At 36.6% G+C, this 23,815-nt stretch overlaps 1 protein-coding gene across 2 annotated transcripts in view; it reads right to left on the bottom strand.

Annotated features, from left to right (window-relative positions):
* The window catches only part of stxbp1a (syntaxin binding protein 1a), a 31,649-nt gene extending 8,185 nt beyond the window's left edge, over positions 1–23,464 (bottom strand). The window contains exons 1-13 of one of the 2 annotated variants that reach the window (XM_079898664.1): positions 23,303–23,464; positions 10,990–11,039; positions 9,673–9,754; positions 8,303–8,379; positions 7,956–8,034; positions 7,135–7,238; positions 5,828–5,976; positions 5,476–5,560; positions 4,145–4,275; positions 1,975–2,082; positions 1,811–1,871; positions 823–888; positions 641–721 (exon numbers count right to left, since the gene is read on the bottom strand). In XM_079898664.1, coding sequence (XP_079754790.1) covers positions 641–721; positions 823–888; positions 1,811–1,871; positions 1,975–2,082; positions 4,145–4,275; positions 5,476–5,560; positions 5,828–5,976; positions 7,135–7,238; positions 7,956–8,034; positions 8,303–8,379; positions 9,673–9,754; positions 10,990–11,039; positions 23,303–23,339 — 1,110 coding nt within the window. In that variant the 5' untranslated portion in view covers positions 23,340–23,464. The remainder of the gene's footprint in view (positions 1–640; positions 722–822; positions 889–1,810; positions 1,872–1,974; positions 2,083–4,144; positions 4,276–5,475; positions 5,561–5,827; positions 5,977–7,134; positions 7,239–7,955; positions 8,035–8,302; positions 8,380–9,672; positions 9,755–10,989; positions 11,040–23,302) is intronic. The other variant, XM_079898665.1, reaches the window with a different exon arrangement.
* Positions 23,465–23,815: the final 351 nt, after the last annotated feature.

Raw genomic sequence — 23,815 nt, 5'->3', positions numbered from 1 at the left:
TGGCAATAATCATCAATATTATGTGTAAATGTATATAATATTATTTCACGTACCAGACTTTGCAGCAAGCAGGCAAACCAAATAACTATTAACAAACTAACTAGTAACAGGACCGTATATTTACAAAAGTAAACTGTATACTCTACATAACCATGCGATTAACAAAAGTATTAGCCCAATTAAGTATTATTATTTGTTGTTGCACATTTTCTGTTTTCAAATAATTCATATATTGCAGTGTGTGTGTGTGTGTGTAATATATATATGTATATATGGCAAAAATCAACAACAATAAATGTAATATTATAAAGGCAACAACATTAAATAATTGTTTATACATTTCCAATAATTGGCCCATTGAACTAAAGTAATCTGGTAAATAACATAAAGAATTTTTATGTAGATTTTTTTTTTCTTACATTTGACAGCACTAGTTTTGAATTAAATAAATAATACATAAAATCATTGCAATAAATCTCAGAATGAAATGGTAACAATATTATCACATTTGGTGAATGTTTAAATAATTTTGTGAAAACATTTTATTCATTTCTGAAGTGCAAACGCTGACTGTTTTTCTCTCAAATTTTTCACAGACCCCCCTATTCTGTGGCAGTGACGTCTGGGGGTGAAGTTGTACCTGCTCTACACGGCACAGCTTGTCCACGGTTCCCTGGTAGTGCTTCATGCAGTCCTCGGCCAACTGCAGATGGGTTGAGTACTAAAGGGACACATTTTAAGGGGTCAATAAGGTAAATATTGGAACTGCAATTCCCATGTCTCCTGTTTGGCTGAATGCACATCTCTTGTGACTTCTCTCACCTTGCTGAGCTCTTTCTGATACTGCGGCATCTTCTTCAGCATTTGAGACAAATCCCTCATGGTGGTCTGAAAGAAACAAAGGACTTTCTCAGAAAGGACAGCAAAGCAGAGGTCAGACGCGACTCAGATCCAGTGAGCCAAATACAGTGCAATATAAAAGCTGTTATGCTATATTAGAATAGGGTGACCAGACGTCCTGTCCAATACAGTCCCGTATTTCCAAGTACGTATAGCTGCAGATCTCCAAAATGGGGTGTGAACTCCAAAAGTGAGTAGAACCTCCAAAAGGGGGCGGGGTCTCCACACGCAAAGACTTGAGCCATTGGTTCTGGCTTCAGCCAATTGTCATTACAACGTTTCTAGTTGATCTGAAATAGTTATTTTTACACTTGGGAAAGTTGTAATTTGGACCCAGGGTTCGAGATGGTGAGGTCCGATTGGGGAGTTACACACGGCCCGGCTCAGCGATTTCATTTTGTATGATCATCTTAACAGCTTATCCTGAACTGCCATTTTCTTTAGCACGATATTCAGCGCAAATCCCAACCCTGCAGTGAATTTCATTGGTTAAGATTAGGGTGTAGGGTAGGTTTAGGGATTAGCATTTCTTGTAGCATGTGTAGGAAATCAGCAATAGATACTTTAATGTGTGCATGCGTGTGTTGTGGTGCCTGTCCATCCCATCCCGTATTCCACCATGAGAAATCTGATCACCCTTATTATACACTATAATTGCAGATAGTACGTCACAGCAGAAATGTGTGTGTTCATGTCTGTTTGCTTGTGCTGTGTCAGTAAGTCAATCAATACTAATCCTGCTGTAGTGCTTTCACATGAGTCAGCCATCACGCTTTAGATTCGGCTGCCAACGCAATCTCATCCGCCAGGCTATCCTTCCTCGCCCACACTACACTATTCTCTCTTTTCTACTCCTCATTATTTTTCTCTTTTCCAGGCCCCTCCCCCCCTCAGCCAGACTCCAGCGTACCTTCTCTCCAGTAGTCATCCGCTTACTGGCAGAAAATTCCTTCAGGGAGCGTGTCACCTCCCTGCCAGCGAGGGAAATGAGAAAAGGAGGGAGAGAACATTTACAGACCAAGAATATTACAAGAAAACCAGAGCTTACGGTCGAAAATGTAAGGTTTTACTCACTGAGAGACCTCAGCAATATGCTTGTGCCGTAGATTCACCCAAAGGTCGTCATCTTCATGCAGGAGCACTTCCTTCTCTTTTGAGTCACCTATCCCACTGGTGTCATACCTACCAGATACAAATCAAACAAATAATTATATATTATATATAAGGTATTTATAGATTATCTATACATATATTAGATATTTATACATTTACACAGAGTATTCTCTTGTTAATCGACCTAGGATTGGTTATATAAAATATTTGTTAATAATTATCCTATGATAATAATACAATGTATAATTTTCTTTAATATATATTAATGATTTATATTTTATAATTATTTTATATTGTATTATACACTCACCTAAAGGATTATTAGGAACACCATACTAATACTGTGTTTGACCCCCTTTCGCCTTCAGAACTGCCTTAATTCTATGTGGCATTGATTCAACAAGGTGCTGAAAGCATTCTTTAGAAATGTTGGCCCATATTGATAGGATAGCATCTTGCAGTTGATGGAGATTTGTGGGATGCACATCCAGGGCACGAAGCTCCCGTTCCACCACATCCCAAAGATGCTCTATTGGGTTGAGATCTGGTGACTGTGGGGGCCATTTTAGTACAGTGAACTCATTGTCATGTTCAAGAAACCAATTTGAAATGATTCGAGCTTTGTGACATGGTGCATTATCCTGCTGGAAGTAGCCATCAGAGGATGGGTACATGGTGGTCATGAAGGGATGGACATGGTCAGAAACAATGCTCAGGTAGGCCGTGGCATTTAAACGATGCCCAATTGGCACTAAGGGGCCTAAAGTGTGCCAAGAAAACATCCCCCACACCATTACACCACCACCAGCCTGCACAGTGGTAACAAGGCATGATGGATCCATGTTCTCATTCTGTTTACGCCAAATTCTGACTCTACCATCTGAATGTCTCAACAGAAATCGAGACTCATCAGACCAGGCAACATTTTTCCAGTCTTCAACTGTCCAATTTTGGTGAGCTCGTGCAAATTGTAGCCTCTTTTTCCTATTTGTAGTGGAGATGAGTGGTACCCGGTGGGGTCTTCTGCTGTTGTAGCCCATCCGCCTCAAGGTTGTGCGTGTTGTGGCTTCACAAATGCTTTGCTGCATACCTCGGTTGTAACGAGTGGTTATTTCAGTCAAAGTTGCTCTTCTATCAGCTTGAATCAGTCGGCCCATTCTCCTCTGACCTCTAGCATCAACAAGGCATTTTCGCCCACAGGACTGCCGCATACTGGATGTTTTTCCCTTTTCACACCATTCTTTGTAAACCCTAGAAATGGTTGTGCGTGAAAATCCCAGTAACTGAGCAGATTGTGAAATACTCAGACCGGCCCGTCTGGCACCAACAACCATGCCACGCTCAAAATTGCTTAAATCACCTTTCTTTCCCATTCTGACATTCAGTTTGGAGTTCAGGAGATTGTCTTGACCAGGACCACACCCCTAAATGCATTGAAGCAACTGCCATGTGATTGGTTGATTAGATAATTGCATTAATGAGAAATTGAACAGGTGTTCCTAATAATCCTTTAGGTGAGTGTATGTATTATATGGAATGTATTATATTAATATAATAGGTTAATATTTTAGTAAATATTATTTGAAAATACATGTTAATATATATATATATATATATATATACACTAAACAAAATTATAAAAGCAACACTTTTGTTTTTGCCCCCATTTTTCATGAGCTGAACTCAAAGATCTAAGACTTTTTCTATGTACACAAAAGGCCTATTTCTCTCAAATATTGTTCACAAATCTATCTAAATCTGTGTTAGATATCAGCATATCAAGATGCTGATTAGACAACATGATTATTGCACAGGTGTGCCTTAGGCTGGCCACAATATAAAAGTCCACTCTAAAATCTGAAGTTTTACTGTATTGGGGGGGTCTGGGGGGGTCTGGGGGGGACCCTCCCAAAAAAAAAAAAAAAGTTGTTGATTGTGGTCTGTGGAATGTTGGTCCACTCCTCTTCAATGGCTGTGCAAAGTTGCTGGATATTGGCAGGACATGGAACACGCTGTCGTATATGCCGATCACCGATATATACTGTATATACCGATATATATATACCAATACATAGATTGACAAAGATATTTGTTATATCTAAATTTTTCTAATTTATTTTATTTTACTCACTTGTAAACATCATTCTCGATGGGCAGCAGGTCATAGGCCATAGCCTGGAAGGTGAGCTCGTGCAGGACGGGAGAGACAGGGTCGAAAGCCCGGTCCAGAATAATGAGCTGAGAGCGAGCCTTGTCTGGTCCCTGTAGAGAGATAGAATATGTCTAAAAATCTAGTCTTGTTTCATGTTCAGCACAAGACGTTTTTAGATTAACAAAGCCACCCACAAACGTAATTATGTGGGCAAGAATGAAGCTGACATAAGCAGCTAAAATCTCTCAATATGGAAGTTGTGAAGTCGCTTCAGAGGAAGAATTACATTTCGATACATATTACGCAAAGGAATATATTTTTTTTTGGGGCATTACATGATTCCAATCTGAATCAATGGCCACGTACCTGCAGCATCTAAATTCGGTTGTCAATTCACCTTTTAGTGCCTAATCCTGTTCTGAACACACACAGTTCAGTTTTACAGGAGTGACATTCGCATTCTAAAAATCCACTTAGTGACAAACATCCTATGAAGAGTGCGGAACTGAATTGAACAAAGTTGTTAATGGTGTATTTTAATGTGCATCAGAAATGTTTCTTTCTTCTGTATGTGCGGTGCAAGAGATCACAGGGAAAGCAGTATGAGCCTGGACTCATTCGTGTTGCCAGATCTTGCTAGAAAAACAGCCAAACAAATGCCTTATGCTGAAAATAAGACCAAAATATCGCAATCCGTACCTTTTAACTTTAATAACTCCATAAACTCGATCGCTTTATGAGCCAAGTTTACACAACAAGTTCAAAAAGGCGTATAATTAGTGAACATGGCAACACTGCAAGAGCGTGTTCTGTGAAGCAGCCTTTCCAAGCATAAGCAAAACACGACGCCTCCGTCGACTATGCTTTTCTTAAAATTGAGCCTTTTGTCACTGTATGGTCAGAATAGCGGATACCAAACACACGAAACACCAGAAGGTTGATATGGTTTTCCATGCTGTCAATCATCACAGTTTCGAGTGTAAGTCTTGATCTATACACACACGATAACTTAGGGGATTCACTCCCGCATTTAAATGTGGTTGTCACTTCTGAAACTTTACAGTGTGTGTACGTGGCCATCCGTTCACAGCAAGACCAGGGCAGTGAGGGGTTAATATTGGTCAATTTTGTGTGCACTGTCAAAGTTTAATCTTTGACAGCCCTAATACATTTGTAAGTCATCATTTCTTCTTTTATGGGTTTAACAAAATCTACATTTTTCCAAGAACCCGCTGGAAGCTGCTTCTGTAGCATATTCATTGGTACATGTATTATCTCCTGCAGTGTAGTAACTGAGATGTGCCGCTCACCTCCCCCATTGTGGGATCATCTGCCTTGTAGGCGTCCAATTTGTCTTGAAGCAATTGAGCCAGAGTGGCGTTATCTTTATACTCCCTGTGCACAGAGAGTCAGAGCATTAGAGCAGATAGACCGAACTTTAGACAGCTCTGTTGATCCTGACAAGCAGCCACTTCCTGGAATCTGATCCAGAGATGACTGCTATCTGTCTTGTCCACTAGTTCCTGTTGTAACTTTATATATGTTGGATAAATATGATTGCATATGTGAAAGGGCAGAAACATCAGGTCAGATATAGGAACAAGTCAGATGTAAAGAGCCTTAGTTCAAGACTCGGCAACAATGCAGCCCCTCGTGCCTTACCCTCGGTATCGGACGGCGGGGTATTCCTTCAGCGTGGCACACAGAGTTGCCAGCTGTTCGGCCAACCGTTCCATCACAGGGTTCTTCAGCTGTGTCTTATGAGGGCTGTAGAAGCTCTGGAAGGCATCAGGGTTGTCCAAGGAGAACACCTAAACACACACACATTCATACTCATTACTGATAGAGCAGTATTGTGGACAAGCTAATTGGTCAGATGACATTTTGGCATTTTTGATGGTTTTAGTTTCTTTTTGCTTTTTTTTATGTGCCATTTAGGGGCCCATAAAACAATTACATTTTAATTACATTATATTTTAAAATGTAATTTATTCCTGGGATGGCAAAGCTGAATTTTTAGTCCTTCTTCAGTGTCACATGATCCTTCAGAAATCATTCTAAAATTCTGATTTGCTTTTAAGAAACATTTCTTATTATTATCTTTGTTGAAATAAATAAATAAATATATATATATATATATATATATTAGGATTCTTTGATGAACAGAAAGTTCAAAATAACAGCATTTATTAGAAATAGAATATTTTTGTAAAATAATAAATGTCTTTACTGTTATATTTTTCAGCAATTTAATGCATCCTTGCTGAATAAAAGTATTAATTTGTAACAAGTATTTGGAACAGTAGTGTATATGTTTTTCCCCCATTTTCTATAAATAAATATAAGTATATTTCTAAATAATTGAATTAATGACCATGTGATTTTTGTATGCATGTCACATGCTGAAGACCTGTGACAGAAATGCCACAAAATGTGCTTCTCTGTACTTAGTGTTACCAAACTGGAATGAGGGATGAGCTTCAGTCCAGTCTTTCCTAGGGGCCGAATCTGTGCTATATCTCTCTGACTGTGGCAGGCAGTTTATCTGTATAGGTCTTCACAACCACCCTCCCCACCCCCTGTCGGCACACACAAGGTCACATGACGATCCTTCTGCACAGCAGATGGGTTCCCCTTCATGCTTGTTTCCTCTCATAACCTCCTCTGATTGGCCGAGGCTCTCTATGGATGCTGCATCGGCCAATTACGTGCTGCTGAATGAGGCGTGTTCACGAAGCATTGAGCTGCAGCATCACGCACTGCTCCTCTGACTCCACTGAATTAATCATAGCAGACAGCCTCAGCAGCAAAGCATTGTGGGCCGGACCGCATCCCTCAAGCCTCAGAGCTGTTCTGGAACACTCTATTTCTACAATCACTGAGTTGCTTCTGGAGTCTCTATATGGACTGTCATTATTCTCCTAGATTTTTTTCTCTCTCTTATCCTCTCCACTCCTGAAATTGCTCACCTGGGACTCATAGGGCAGGAAGGCGATGTTGATCTCAGTAAGAGTTTTAATGGTTTTGGAGGCACGGCTCTTCACCACATCATTAAACAGGGGGTCTGGGCAAGCTGTAAGAAACACATGGGTAGTTGACATAACATTTTGAGCCGTGAAAGCTGTGTATTGGAATCCTGACAATAATTGTTATACATTACACAATTTTTGTAATACATTACCTAATAGTATTTTTGTATTTTAATACATATATACTGTATATATACAGTTGTAAGCAAAATTATTAACAGCTAAAAGTTTTTTTTTGCCAGTAAACCTGATTTGCAATGGGGGTTGAATAATTTGAATAATTACAACTGTATATACTGTATGTATATGTATATCTATATATCTATATATATATACGTATGTGCAGCCAAATATATGTGATTTTATATATAAAATTTTTTTATTTTTTAAACAAATGTATGGTGTATGCTGTTTTTTTTTATTTTATTTTTTTTATTAGTGTATATGTGTTATTGAGAACTTAATTTATGATTTTATCTTATATCATTTTTATTTAATTTTTTAACAAAGTAGGAAATGAACTTGTGAGACTATACACACATCTGTTGTTTAATCCATATGATCACAAAACAAATAATTTCAGATGAGTCACATTTATATCTGATGTTATATAACATTGTTTTTCATTAAGATTCATTATGAAAGTGTCTGGCTGAGTGCTTGTGTGGTAGTCTAGATTTGAGCGTGGTCCCGTTAATACTGCAGTGTATATTATGCTTCCAGGGCCCTTGATGTATAGTGGAGTACCCTCAGATACTCACAGTCAGTGAAGAACACATGAGCCCCTTTATATTTCGCTGAATGGGGATCTTTGAAGTCATTGACGAGAGTCTGCACAGACTGGTAAGAGAAATACAACAAGCTTTAGATAAGAGTGTGTGTACGTGTGTGTTGTTATAGTAACCACAATGGCTAATAAAAATGACACGATTTTCAGCTGTTTGTGTAGGCTGTGTCAATAGTACTGTGTGGTGTGTGTATGTGTTAGAGAGTGACATATGTTTAGTGTGTACAGTGTGAAGGTTCCGCCTCCACACTGTGAGACAAACGTATACTCTGGAGCTGTTATTTTGCTTTAGTATCTTCTGAAATCATCATGTTTGAGTACCTTCTCAGTCGGGGTGATCAGATAAATGGCCTCCAAAGAGGGGAGAGGCTCTCTTCGCTTATTGATGTCTTCAACAACTGCAGAGATAAAGAGAGAAACATTAAGTCATTAAACATTAATTGAAATAAAGCAGAAATAACATCTAAATATTAGATGAAATACTTAAACTAAACAAAAATGTTGCCTTGGCAACTAACTGAAATACATTTCAGTTGAAGCACTAAAATTACTAACTAGAAATAAATAAACTAAAACTAAAACTGAAATAAAAATTAATTCAACTTAAATAATAACAAAATTATTTAAATGTTATACTAAAATTAAACTATTTAATAAAATTAAACTGTAATAAAATATATAATATTAATAACAGTATTATTAACTAGTAATAACAGTAATTTTATTAACCCTCTGGTGCTGTTTTATTTTATGGTTTTGGTTTTTTAGAATCTTTTACTTCATCGGAATGGTACCAAACTTGGTAAAGGTTTTGGTATTTGCAATGTGAACACCAGAAAAAATAATTATGGACATGATTCGAAAAGGTAAAATGGTCTTGAAAAAAATAGTCACACTTGTACTGCTCTCGGTCAAAAATGACTGCATTGAAAATGAATGGGAAGCTCATTTCATCTAGTGGAAACGTTTGGTACTGACTTTTTTCCTCAAAATTGTGATTCAAACTCGCAATTAAAAAAGATAGAGTTAATTCTGACTTTTGTTCCTCACAATTGTTCCTCCTCAAGTCAGAATTGTGCGATTAAAAAGTCGGAATTACCTTTTTAAATGTTTATTCCGTGGCGGAAGAAAGCTTCTATACATTTCCACACCTCATTTTAGCCAAATTATTGAAATGGAGTCTCGCTCAGAAGTCGAGTCACATACGATGCCTAGCTAAAGTGCTTCCTTTCAGAACACTGTTTAGCAGATGTTAGTAAGGTTTATGATTTGGAATGTAATTCTGTTTTTTAAAATGTTAATCAGATGTTTGTAAAACTATTATGAATATATTCAGAGCTGAAGGGGTTTGCAGCCATGTGCCATGCCTAACAACTCCCTTTAGCTAGGACTTATTCATAATATAGCACAACAACTTGTAACCTTAATTAAATTTAATGTGATGCATTCCAGATCCGTTCTTTTGAAGACATATTCAGTGACATATGAGTGCTTAGCTGGGTTGTTGATATGAAAGGTTGGGTTCATTTCCATTTGGCCATCATTTCCCAGTGTTTATATGAAAGGTTTCAGGTTAAGAGATCAGTTCTAAATCAAGGTTTTCAGAATCTTTTTGTGTAGGCTAGTTGTTAGCAACAAAGCGACACTTTATTTCTTCGTTTGTAAGAAAACAGTTCAAAAAAGTGACTTACTAGTGATGCCTTCTGTCATAATATCAGTCATTTTGCAGCAAGAGGACAGCATCCTCATGCTGAGCTGGTCCACTATCAAAGCCTATAGACAAAAAAAGAGAGCAGAAATTTTATTTCATTTTATTTATTTATTTTTATTTCGAACAACAAAAAAGATACAAAGAAAATAAAATGTAAAAATACAATAAGTATGTTGCAACATACCGAAAGAAAAAAACAATATCTATAAAGTATTAGAACAATAATTACAATGTGTTTGAAAAGGAGCGGGATGAAGCATAAGCTTATTATTTTTCCCACCCCTTATATAACTCTAAATAGTTCCAGTATATATTATAATATATATTATAATTTTTAACACCAACCAAACTTTTAGATTTTGCACCAAACAACCCTTCACCCTATATTCACATATCCCAATGCAACCACACTCACAATCACCTCTGCTCCTCTTCATATCCTTTAATAAAAGTGTTTTTATAAAACTTTTTAAACTGTTTAATGTTTGTACAATGTTTTACCCCCTGCTCCAAACCATTCCACAACCTCACCCCACAAATAGTTATGCACATACTTTTTCGAGTTATTCTTATTATAAGCTTTTTAAAGTTCAATTCTTCTCTCAAGCTATACCCACCCTGCCTTTCCATAATATTTTTTTTGTAAATTTCCCGTAGGTCGATTACTTCTTGCTTTGAACTTGACTTGTGCCGTCTTCAATTTAACCATATCAATGAACTTCAATATATGTGACTTTAAGAATTATAAAATGGTCTGATCCTGATATCCAACATTATTTAAAGATTTCTTTTTTTGGCATTTTTGCCTTTTATTAGGATAGGACAGTAGCTAGACAGGAAGTGAGGTGGTAGAGAGAGAGGAGGGATGGGATCAGGAAAGGTCCACGAGCCGGGACTTGAACTCAGGTCGCCCGAAGCACAACGGCGCTAGATGTCGGCGCACTTGCCCACAATGCCATCGGCCCCGATGATATCCAACATTATAAATGATGCTCTCTTTTGTAATGTGCATAGCGACTGTAGGTTAGTTTGAGAAATGATGAGAGAGTCTCAGAAACAGTAAGGCCCGTTTCACCTTGGCTGCAACAACGTCTACCACGCTGCTTATGCAGGCAGTGAAAAGCATGCATTAAATGCATGTGGTGTGATACAGGAGTAACACAATAAAAATTGATAAATTATTCACACAGATTTCCTGGTTTGCGACTCAGGGACTCAATGAATGATCAAAACTGTGATGCCGTGACAAAAAGAGAGTGTGGTTGCTATGGTGATGGGGTGAATGAGTTTGTCTTACCTTCCATTCTCCCTTCTTCTTCACCTTCTTGATGACATCATTCATAATCTCTGCAGAAGAAGAGAAAAGTTCAGATATTAGCATTTCAAACACATCTCAAATTTGAGTAATTATCACATCTGTCATTATTCATTTACACTGAGTGCAAATATGTGCAATTAAACAAACTTTTTTGTGAATAGTATCTATCACTATTCACACCTTTTTACTCAAAATAAACTAGTGTAAGTAGCATCTACTTACTGGTTGGTAAGAATTTTCAATGTTTTTGAAAGAAGACTCTTATGCTCACCAAAATTGCTTTTTTTTTTATCAAAAAAAGTGAAATGTTATTACAATTTAAAAGAACAGTTTTCTATTTTAATATATTTTAAATTGTAATGTATTCCTCTGATGACAAAGCTGCATTTTTGGCAGCCATTACAGTCTTCAGTGTCACATGATACTTCAGAAATCATTCTAATATGATGATTCGCTGTTGACAAAAGTTGTTTTATTTAATATTTTTTGTGGAAACTGTGTTGCATGATTAATTTTTTTTTGATGAACATAACAGCATTTATTTGAAACATAAATCTTTTGTAACATTATAAATGTCTTTGCTGTGACTATTGATCAATTTAATGCATCCTTGCTGAATAAAAGTGTTCATTTATTTCAAAACAAATCTTACTAACCCCAAACTTATGCAATTATTACTTAATTTAATTGAATAGTTCTTTGACAGTTTAGAACAGCATAGGACATTAAATCATGAGGCAGTTAAGGGCAGCATACTGTATGTTTGTGGTTCATACAGTACACAAAACACTGTTATATTTGACAGGAAGCAGCTTGTGTGTTCGTGTTGGTTATTGAATGTCGACGTGTTGGAGAATAAATATCTTACACAATAAAAAAATGAACGTATTGGTGATGACACAATGTGTAGACAGGGTATATCATTCTATCACTCCATTTATCCTCTTATCACCTGCTCTGTTGCCAAGCAAAGTACACTGTTGTGTACTGTATGTGTGTGCCCATTCTGTCCCTGTCACACCTGAGCCTGACTGTGCCCGCTGTCTCTCAATAAAAACACTCTGACTTCTGAAAAGGAATTCGTGATCGTGAAATCCAGCTCATCTGGTCATGCGGGTAAAATTAACATTGTGATCAGGAATGTAACTCTGGGTGGGCGGGACTGGATGGCTCTTATGAAACATTGACCACCCAATTACAGTAATAAGGTTAGATGCTGAGATAAAGTTGCAATTACAAGAGAAAAGACAAAATTGGGAGATACAAAAGTCAGGTTCTCAGATATAAAGTCCAGAGATTATGAGAGAAAATGGCAATTGTGAGATATAATAAATGTCACACTGTGAGATATAGGCCTGGTTTCACAGACAGGGCTTAGATTAAGCCAGGATTAGGCCTTAGTTCAGTTAGGACATTTAAGTAGCTTTTATAAACGTGCCTTAGAAAAAAACATTACTGGTGTGCATCTTGAGACAAAACAATGGCACTGACATATTTTAAGATAAGTCAGTGCAAGTTGCTTTCAGTTCAAACAGCTCAAACATGCATTTTAATCTTGAATCTAAAGCCTTGTCTGTGAAACCGGAGGATAAAGTCACAATTATGAGAAATAAAGTCACTTGTGAGATATAAAATAGAAATTAGGAGGGGGAAAAAGCAATTGTGAGTTATCGTCAAATTGTGAGCTATTATCACAATGACAAGAAAAAATGGCAATTCCTCGCAATTCAGATTTTTTTCTCAGAATTGTGAGTTGCACTTTACAACACGCAATTGTGAATTTATATCACGCAGTTCTGAGAAAAGAAGTCAGAATTGCGAGACATCAGCTTTCAATTGAAAAAAAAAGTCGGAATTGTGAGATACAAACTCACAATTGTGAGAGAAAAAGTTAAAAAAAAAACAAGCTTCCATGCCATTCCCTCTAAAGTGCATTAGTTGCAGACTGAAGCTGTGGCGCTATCAGATGTGGCAGAGACAGCGTTTGCTATGGCAGCAAATTGAATCTCTATAGTATCTTCAGAATCTCCCTCTGTTGAGATGCCAAGATTGTGCTTCTTACAGACAATGTTAAATGAACACAGCAAATCATTGAGAATGGAATCTACAGTATGTAGAGTCTCTTTCTGTGTAACTGTTTCTGCTCTGTGGCTGATCTCTCTTATTCACTCTGATGTAAGTAATCCCATCATGCAGCGATTGGGTGGAGGCAACCATGTTTGTGTGTTGGGGCCAATATTAGCATGATTGCACTGCTAGCCATCTGGTTGTAGTATCAGAATAAAGGCGCTCAGGGTGATTTCGTGGTTTTCATTTGTGCCAGTGCCGTGATACAGAGTTAAGCTCCTCTGTGGATGAAAACAGTCTGGATTATGGGTGTTTAAACACAGGGCATGTTTTAGTAAATGTGAAGAGATTAGCAAGCAGATTTAACATAGATTACAATAATAATCATTTATGTGAACGAGGGCCAAAGCTAATCAAACTTTCATTGTGCCAATGAAAACATATTTGTTCAATTTCTGACCTGTTGAGAATATTTATTTGTAATTATAATGAAAAAACAAAGTATGACTTCCCTTATAAATGGTCATGCCAAGACTAGAAAGCCTCATACAAGTAAATCCAATAAAAAAAAAACAAGTGCAGGATGCTTCTGTTTGTAGCCAGCAGAACTAGCTTATGTAATTCAAAACCTCAGAAGAGCTTCGTTAATGTCTCATTTCAATGCTCATTTCTTGCTCTCTTTGTAGTTTTCACCTAAATGCTTTGTGCTAAGAAAAACCTGTCTAGAGTAGCTATGATTCTGCAGATAAGGTCTAGAGGTCAATCGATTTGGGTTTGTCAAAAGCTGTTGCCAAAACCAATATCTAAAGAGCATTTAAAGTACAGTTTACACAATGTAGCAAATAATTGAATTTAAAAATTCTAAAATTAGAAGAAGAAAAAAAAAAAGTTGTTTCCACACAATATTACTACTCAAAAATACTCACTCCATGTGACCAGTGTTGTTATACTTAACTAAAACTGTTAAAAATTATTTTTGTTGACTGAAATAAAACTGAAAGAAATAAAATTGTAATATTAGATTTAAAAAAAATAAACTTAACTGAAATAAAATAAAATAATTTTAGGTTGAAGTACTAATAAAAATAAGTTAAAGCTAAATAGAAATATTAAAAAAAAAAAAATGACAAGGGCACATGACAAAATTACTACAAAAACTAAAATGAAAATTGAAAATATAAAAATAGAAGCTATAATAAACTATAACAGCAAGCACACACACTTTGAGAGGTATACGCTAGGTCATGTCGTTCTCAGCTGTCTCCAGAGGACACTTCATCCAGTCATGTGACATCAGCACAACCCCCATTGGCCTCACTTCACTTCAGCCAATGTTCAGCCTCCAGGACTGAAGTAAAAACCATTTTACTGTACAAATGGGGGTTACTGAGCGAGTGAAGGGGGAAAATACAGAGAAGGACAAAATGAATGTCAAACAACCTCATCCAAGGCTTTCTGGAATATGCTCAAAATCCTAGCTTCTTGCATTTTATATAATCCTTTACAGAGACTTCTCAATGTATTGATTTAGCGTCATCGCTGATCTGTAGCCTTTTCAAGATATGAATTTTTGCAGTGCAGCAGAACTATACTGTATTAAATCATGCTGTACTGTGCAGACTGCAGGCCGGGTCTGAGTTAATGAACTCCGTTTTTTTATTTCTCCTCATATTGGGTAATAAAATGTACCGCAGTCTATCAGATATTTGTCACAGCGGGCTAGATCGCTCTAGCACTGATTTTCTCAGTAAGGTGCTGGATAATGTGTTTGAGTTTGACTGCTTTATCAGATCAACTGGATTGGAAAGTGACACTAATGCAAGATAATTATAATTCAATTAAACAAAATTCGGTTTACAGTAACAGTAACTCCATTTATATGCATTAAATTAAAATGTACAAAAGGACACTGCAGTTATATGCTTTGATCGGGTGTCAAACAGAAGAAAGCAAAGGACAGCTGCATGAGACCATTTCCCCTTCTGAGTCACATAACAGAGTCATTTACTGCGGTCTAAAGTAGAACCGTGAATGTGCAAGAAGCGAATCTGGCGAGTATACAGTATGTGTTGATGATAAGCATTTCAGTTCAGATTCCACTCGGAAATTAAAGTCAACTTGAAATCAAAATTGACTACTCTATGGAATAGTGCAGTATTTATTCTAAATAATTTATCCGTACACATCGTTATTTTTTTTAATTCATGATGTGGACTCCCTCCCCTCCTCAAGCAACGACTTTTCTGATGATGTGCTTACTGGCACAAGGGCGGGACTACCTGTCACTCACATGAGATCGACCAATAGCAAACCACGACGATCCAATCAATTCCCGATGGACAATATTAAGTCCCGTCCTACTTTTGTTCTTGTTCAATAAGCTGTTTCATTTGAATATACACCACAATAGGGAAGAAAAGACTATCACAATTTCTGTTTCATGCTGATTTTAAAACTGAACCATGCAGGCTTTGCAGATAAACATGTTCTCTCGGTTCACGCCTCGCTGTTTCTGTCTCACACTCCTTCACTTAAACACTGAACTTCTCTCCTGAGTAAACCGACTTGAGTCTCATCTCACACCAGCTCTTCGTATATTTAACCTTAATGTAGACGTCTTAATTAAGCACGAGCTGTAGTTTGTGATAAAAGTAGATGTTTGGTTAAATTAAGCTAGATCTACAGCTGTAATCTAAGATGGCTTAAAAAAAGGATGTTTGGATATGATGCAATCGCTGTCTGGTTTAGTGTGATTGACTATTGTGTTGGTTCTCTCTTGTTTTTGCATGTGTTCATGATTTCTTTGTACAACAGCCTAGTCAAAAAATTATGTCTGCACAATTGGGCATGTTTCATCACAAATAAAACAGTTGACTATGCACAACTATGAAATATATAGAAAATATACCTTTTTCATTTATTTTTACTTTGCATCTTATTGGCTGTATGTTCAAAAATGATGGTTCCTCTACTATACAACTACGTTAGTTAGCATGAACTAATGATACATAATAATTCTACAGCATTTAAAAATCTTAAGTTAATTCTACATTTACTAATACATTTTTAAAAACAAACTGTTTAAAAAGTTAACTGTGAAAGTCAGTTAATGTAAACTAACACGAACAAACAATGAACAATAGTATTTTTATTAACTAACATTAATTAACAGATCTACTTAATAAAAAATACATTGCTTGCTCATAGTTATTGTTAACAAATTAGACCTTTTTTTACAGTGTTACTCATCTGCAAAAACATAATGAGATAAATATTAAATATCGTTAAAAGGCGATATCACCCAGCTGTACTACTGGTCAGTAAAAAACAACAAACAACTGTATAACGGCTGCAGATTTAACCCTCCATTTTCCCAGGCTCCCTCAGGGTACTCTCATTTCATGACCCACTTTTATGCTCAGTCTCTCTGGAATTTTACGGCCATTTACCTTAAAGAGACAGTCTGTGGTTTTCCTTATCCTGGTGGGTCTGATTTGATTTTCTGGTATGACAACTAAACCTAGAAACCTTTTATTTTCAAGTTTCATGTTTTGTATTGATGCTTGATTGCATCATTGACCTTGTTTTTTATTTATTTTATTATTATTATTGAGCCATGGTTTACTATTAATATCTGTTCAGTTGGAGTGCAAACAGCAACTGAATAATTAATTTCTTCTTTAGGAGTTCTATAGAAAGCTTTTTAAGGCAATTGATGTTGTCAGAGCATCTCGTCCACACTGCAGTAGTCTATGCGCATAGTGTCATATAATGCCCCTGAGAAGGTGACTATCCAATATTGTCCTTGTATAACAGACAGAAGATGCTCTGCTAACCCCCAACCAACGTCACAGAGTCCAAGGACAGAGCATCCACCCACACACACACACACATTGACTCGGATGCTGTCCTACTGGTATAGAATTTCAGCATGCTGAGTCATTACCCATTCAATGAATGTGCAGAAGAGCTTCTTGAGGAAGAAGGCCACTAGTTATACATAAATATTATTCATGTTATGGATAATAAAGAATAAACAGACTAAAACTGTAGTCTATACTATTTTGTCTAAATTAAAAATAAATTCATTTTGAGATTTGCTGCAGATTACATTTGTTATTCAAATTATTTTAACAAATGATAAAAATGGAAACATCTTGTTTTTGTTTCTTTTATTTTGGTGTTTATTTATATGGTGTTATTATTGAATATTAATAAATGTTCCCTTTATTGGTGTCATTAATCACTTTTTAGATGATGGCAAAGGTAATCTATCTGTCAAAATTGGGGAAATGAGTAGTCACGTATCCAATATCAATCGTCCGATACCAATAAATGCGAAAATCTCTAATATGCATGCATTGATAAGCGATATGGTACTGATATGTTGTGCATCCCGACCCTAACCATAAGTATGTTGATACAACAGGATATATATGTGTGTGATCTCAAAAATCCACTCTGTGCAATGTGTTTTTGGAAATTTAAAAATGTTTCAATTACAAAATAAAAATAATGTTTTTTATTTCAAATCTCAGATTTAATTCCTTACCTCATAGATATCAGTATGTTTTAATCTTACAGTACACTCTTAAAAATAAGAGTGCCATTGATCGTTCCATGAAAAACCTTTAACATTCAATGAATTTTTACATTATGCAAAATGTTCTTCATGCTAAGTAAAATGGTTATTTTAAGAATTCTTCACTGAAAGGTTCTATGTGCAACCAAAAATGGTTATTCTATGGCATAGCTGTGAAAAACTTTTGGAACCTATTATTAAGAATTTATGTTTTGTACTATTCTGTTCATTTTAGCACTGTGTCTGTCTCAGTGGGACGACATCTTTTATCCTCAGGTCTGATTTATATTTTCCCCCAGAGCTCTCCACTCTGGCTCATTTTCATAGGAAAGCCATAAACCCAGGCTAAACGGGATTCTGGATAATGTATTCCGGGAGAGTCAGCAGAGAGCTTGAACAAAACATCTTAAGTCTTTAATATTACCTTGAATATAATGTCTAATAAAAGCATCCCGAATCAGATCATGCCATTGGTAAAACCCAAGGAGAAACTATAAAACTGTATGAACGATTGCAAGCTCATGGCTGATCTTAATAGAAATCTATAATTCATTTCGACTGTTGGTACATTTTGCATTTGCCTGCAGAGATTGGAAAATGTTACACTGGTCAGTGCATCCTTGCACAAAGCTAATGCAACACCCAAATGTTAGGGTGAGAGCAATCATGGATAATGAGAGGCTAGTGGTGCATTTCAGACCTGGAGAAATACAGTAGACTAATACACAGTGATTTATTTAGCAACATCTTCAATGCGTTTCATGGCTTTCAAAATGGACTTTGGGATTGCAAAATATGAGGTGAAACATCTAAAATATCTAGAAGACTACAGAAGCCTGTTTTTTTTCTTCATATAATTTATTCTTGTCCTACTTCTTTCTGGTTGGTTTGTCATTAGTGGTGCTTGATAATGCAAGCATCTGTATTACAACTGCTTAAATGGAAATGGATTTGAAGACTTTTCTAACAGATAAGACCATTTTTGGTCCGATGATAAAATGGGTAAAACAATGTCATTCTGAAAGCAATCACCTCAGCAACATGCTAAAATCCCCCTTAGGACTGTGACAATGTGTTTTGAACAGATAAGCACCCTGCCTAAGATGCTTGTCTGGTCTAGCTAGTGGTCTTCTTGACCTGAAAAGTGCTAAAAACCCTTATAAAACCAACTGGTTTAAGCTTTAGTACCGATCACACTGTTCTCAGAATATGTAAGATCTAGTTTGTATGGCTACTGCCTTCTTAATTTCCACTCTGCCCTTCATTTAACCCCTCATTCTTTTTTCATTCACACTAGAATTAATCATCATTATCTGGCTGCTATTTTTATCATGGTGTGTCTGTTCCATGGGTTCTTGGTGGAGGTTTGCTTGTGTATTGAATTGGAGGAGAAAGCAAAAGCTAACCTGGATCAATAGCTACTGAAGGCAATTCTGAAACAAAGAGCCACACACTGGATCAGTGCTCATTCATACTCTCATATATTAAAACTTGTCCATTGTCACAAATGGTTCTCAATACATGAGAAATACTTGAAAGGCACAGGGCTCTCTTTGAGCGTAAAGGGAGTTATAAATGTCCTCCGTTCAAGTCAAGCATGAATCACACGCTTGCAATTTGCTGCAAGGCACATTGACTGTCCTCTCTTCGCTTGCCATACACACGTAGACTGTGATCAAGGACTTTCGTCTTAAAGGTGCAGTAAGGAATTTCTGAGAAACACTGTTGATATTTGAAATGAACCCAAACAAACACTCTTCATTGCTCCACCCCTACAAGAGTGGATATCTCTTTATCATAGCTGAAGCGAAGCAATATAATGCTTTGTGAAAAATAAAGCGAAGATGATGAACGAATGAGAAGGAAGAACAAATAATGAACATACAATAAACAAGAGTATATAAAAGCAAGAGTTCATTGTTTGTCACCAGCAGCACACTATAGCTAACATTACAACAACAGCATATCTTGGTTCTGTGAGACATAACAAAACCAATCTCACTCACGTATGGAGCGGAAACAACGCAACCTCCATTTTCAGGCTCTTTCAGCGCTGGATAGCTTTTCTAATATTAATGTGGGTCCTAATGCGCTTGCCTGATCATAACCCTTCTATTTCCAGTGATATTCCGAGAGGCTGCTGGGCGCAGAGCAAATGGGAGGAGCTTACGTCTAGCGAACGTAATTTGGGCCTAATGGGTGGAGCTAGAATATCCGACCACACCCTAACCCTACCCACTACTCTATCCCTCCACCCCATTAGACGTCCAGAGAGGAGGAACTGAAGGTCATTTATTTCTGCAGTACCACTTGGATATTCCTCTGGCCTTATCTCTTTTGTAATGTCTCTCAGCCATCTCTCTTTCTACAGTCTTTCTTTAAATGTCCCTCTTGCTCACTCTCTCTCCTCCCCTATCATGAGTGTATATGCCCCCTACTGCTGATTGGCTGCTCGGTCCGATCCACCTTCAACAGCAATATCTCAGAAATCACTTACTGCACCTTTAATTCAGCTTCAAGTTAAGAGAACAGAGAAGCGTTGTCATCTGTCATATAACCTTCATATAGGTTTTGTTTGTGGATGTATATCCGAGAATTCCTCCAGATGTTCTTTATGACTCATTGTATTGGCAAAATAAGCTTGGCAGATATATGTGTGTGTGTGTGTGTGTGTGTGTGTGTGTGTGTGTGTGTGTGTTAAATATACAATTATATATATATATATATATATATCAATATATTTCTTTATATATATATAATAACTATATATATGTAATTGTCAAACATGGTAAAAAAGATTATATCGGTTAATGTGTTTGCAGTATGCAGAATCAAAATCTACTTGTGGAGAAATAAAAGGAAATATGTTTCCCTGAATGCTGAATGTAATGTATGGCTGAATCTGGTAAGTAGGGCATAGTATAAGCTCAATTCATGAAAATGGATCAACAAATAGGCAGGCTAACAAAAGAACTGGTTCATTCAGAACTAGACTAATGCCTATGAAAGACCCTTTAGACAAATACTATGAGTCATTTACACATGCTTTCCATCTACTCCCCTTACATTGCATCCAACATTTCCCTGTGAATATTACATCTTTTAAAAATAAAAACAGAACTATGACAATCTAAGCAAGGGTGCATTTGCATTTTGCATTTGGCCAGTCCCCTCTCATCTCTTTGCTCTCTATCTGACCCTGCGTCTGATGATGTGTATCTCATGTCCTACGAGAAGACAGTGAAACCAACACACACACACACACCCACGCCACATCAGAGACCACAGGAAAACCAATCCATCATCCTGCGTGTGAGGAAGACAGAATCCAGCGCAGATGTTCGGAGCACTAATGATCAGGTTTCAGTCAATATTGATTATATGTGTCCCTTTCATTTGGACTGGACAATGCAACAGCATTTTCACTATTATGTAATATTTTCCATGCTTTCAGTTTTTTAGCAGGTGTTTAAACAACATTAACTGATCTATTACAAATTAAACAAACTCAAAATGTTTAATATGATTCTGTTGAATGATGAGGGCATAATACATGGGTCAATGACAAATAATTACTGTATATATATATATATATATAGGAAATGTTTTTGGAAATATTAAAAATGTTGCTTTAATATGTTCCTCAATCAAATTTAAACAATATAATCATAATTAAAACCTTTTTAAACATATTTTTCAAGGTAAAAAGATATTTTACCCCCATTTGACCTGAACAAAATTTGTATTTTTAGATGACCTAAAGATGTTTTGTCAGTTTTTATCACGTAACTACAAAATGTAGTTACACCAAAACTGATTTAAATGTGTTGGACTGAAGTTTTTCATATATTAATACTAAAATGCTACAGTGGAAAACTGTTTATTGGTTAACAGAAAGTTTCCGTACTATATACGGTAAATAACTGTGATAGATCTAACGGTACATTTAATGTAATTTTGCTGTAAAATACCGTTAAATTTACAGTTTTTGAAAGTGAAAAAGAACAACTCAATGTATAATTTACAGTGAAAAAACGTAAATTGACATTCCCACAATTCCCTGTGTGACACTTCACATTTGATGTATTTTTGTTGAAATAACTATGTTTCTTCATAGTTTTCTTCGTTTTTTCTAATCAGTTATGTACATTAGGGTTTTATGTTACATTTAATGTTGTTAAATTAATGTTTATTGCATTTTTAAAATTTCATGTGTTACCATGATGGTGTTTAATGTTTGTGTGAATCACACTATGCAGCTTCTATATATTAGTATTAACTTTTTTGTGGAAGAGCTGCTTGTGATGAGCTTTGATTGATCATGTGACTCTCATCACTGCTGTGATTGGTGGCTGTCAGTGTATTACTATGGTACAAAACAGATATTAATACTTCAATAGGACAGTAAATTCACATTATATCAGATAATAAAATACGGTTTATTACTGTAAATTTTATGTTAAGTCTGTAAAACCAATAATGTTGCACCGTATTTTTGACGGTAAAGTTCTGGCAACCACAGCTGCCGGTTTTTTACCGTAAAAATCACGGTTTAATTTTTTTACAGTGGTATATATATATATATATATATATATATATATATATATAAACCCCACAATTTTTTATAACCTGCATTTTAATGTGTTTATATTATTTTTAATAAATTAACTGATACGTTTGATCATGTCAAAGCTCAAATTTCGATTCCCAATTATAAGCATGCAAGCCCTGAGATCTCTAAAAGAGAGAGTGAGAGTCGTAATAATTGATTTCATCAACCTTTCAAACAGGCCATTTCAAAACGATTGTCTTCTTATCCTGCTGCATAAGCAAAATCTCTAAAAAAAACCAAAGCACCAAACAACCGCCATCAATCTGTCTGCACTAAACGCCATTCCCTTGCGCCACACATGACAGATACAGCTCCACATCTGAGGGATGCGCATTCGGTGCTCTCATTTTCCACTACTCAACCGAACACGAACAACTCCGCCATTTAACGATCATCCAGCTGGAGATGCGAGCCAGCTGCATTCATGTTAAAAGCACGGGCACTTCCTGGGCAGAGCAGTTCACCAGCTGGAGCTTTACGCAATGGAATATAATGCACTGGTGATCAATCACAGGGGTGAGGCTGTGCCAAAACGCATTTATTAAGCTAATTTTCGGATGTGGCAGGTAGAGTTATGCAAACATCGTTTCAATTGTATTCTCATTAGTTATACAGATAATAATAGGAGTAGAATAAAATATCATCGCAGTGGTCTGTCGACACAATTCCCTGCGTAATTCCTCAAACGTCCATGCAGAACAAGGGCGTTCCTGTTCTGGACCATCTTTATCAAGCTTTTTTTCATGGTAGTCTGGTTCTCGTGCCACATATTTATCATTTAAACAACATGCAATGGGAATAAAACCTATTCATGTCATGCTCCACTGATGCACAATGCGTATCCGCAACATCCCGAGAGTAATGTCCTCCCCGTTCAGCACAATGGCAGGGAAACAACCAAGCCGCATCCAGGGGAACAGAACGCTGAGGAACACTAATGACATGCAACGGGAAGGTACCTTAAAATAGCACGTTCTCATGGTTGAGAATTAAACCTCAGTAGCCGAGGAGAATTAACAGTATGGTCTTACTTTCGCCAACGACCGCCTTTAATCCAATTGGTGCCATGATGCTCGTGAGTGTTCGCCCGTGTGCAGTGTGTTCTCCTCCCTCTCCTCCTCTTGCTGTCTCTGGTTGAGCGATGCTGCGCACTCCTCACGGCAACTGACTGCGGAGATCCGTCACTGCGCATGCGCCCCTCTCTCCTCCACATTAGCTCATGATACAGATCGCCAAACGCTGAGGGCGCAAACTAGGAATCAAAAGTGAATGCTTTATTGATTTCATACTGATCGCCTGATCGAAAATGTTTTTAAAAGAAGTATCTTCTGCTCACCAAGGCTGCATTTATTTGATTTAAAAAAAAAAAACAAAAAAAAAAACGTAATATTGTGAAATATTATTACAATATAAAACAGATGTATTCTATGGGAATATAAAGCAAATTGTAATTTATTCCTGTGATTAAAGCTGAATTTTCAGCAACATTACTTCAGTCTTCAGTGTCACATGATTCTTTAGAAATCAAATATAATGATTTGATG

This window comes from Squalius cephalus (genome assembly GCF_949319135.1).
Source record: "Squalius cephalus genome assembly, chromosome: 17".
NCBI classification, from domain to species: Eukaryota; Metazoa; Chordata; class Actinopteri; order Cypriniformes; family Leuciscidae; genus Squalius; species Squalius cephalus.
This window is presented reverse-complemented; position numbering and strand designations above follow the sequence as displayed.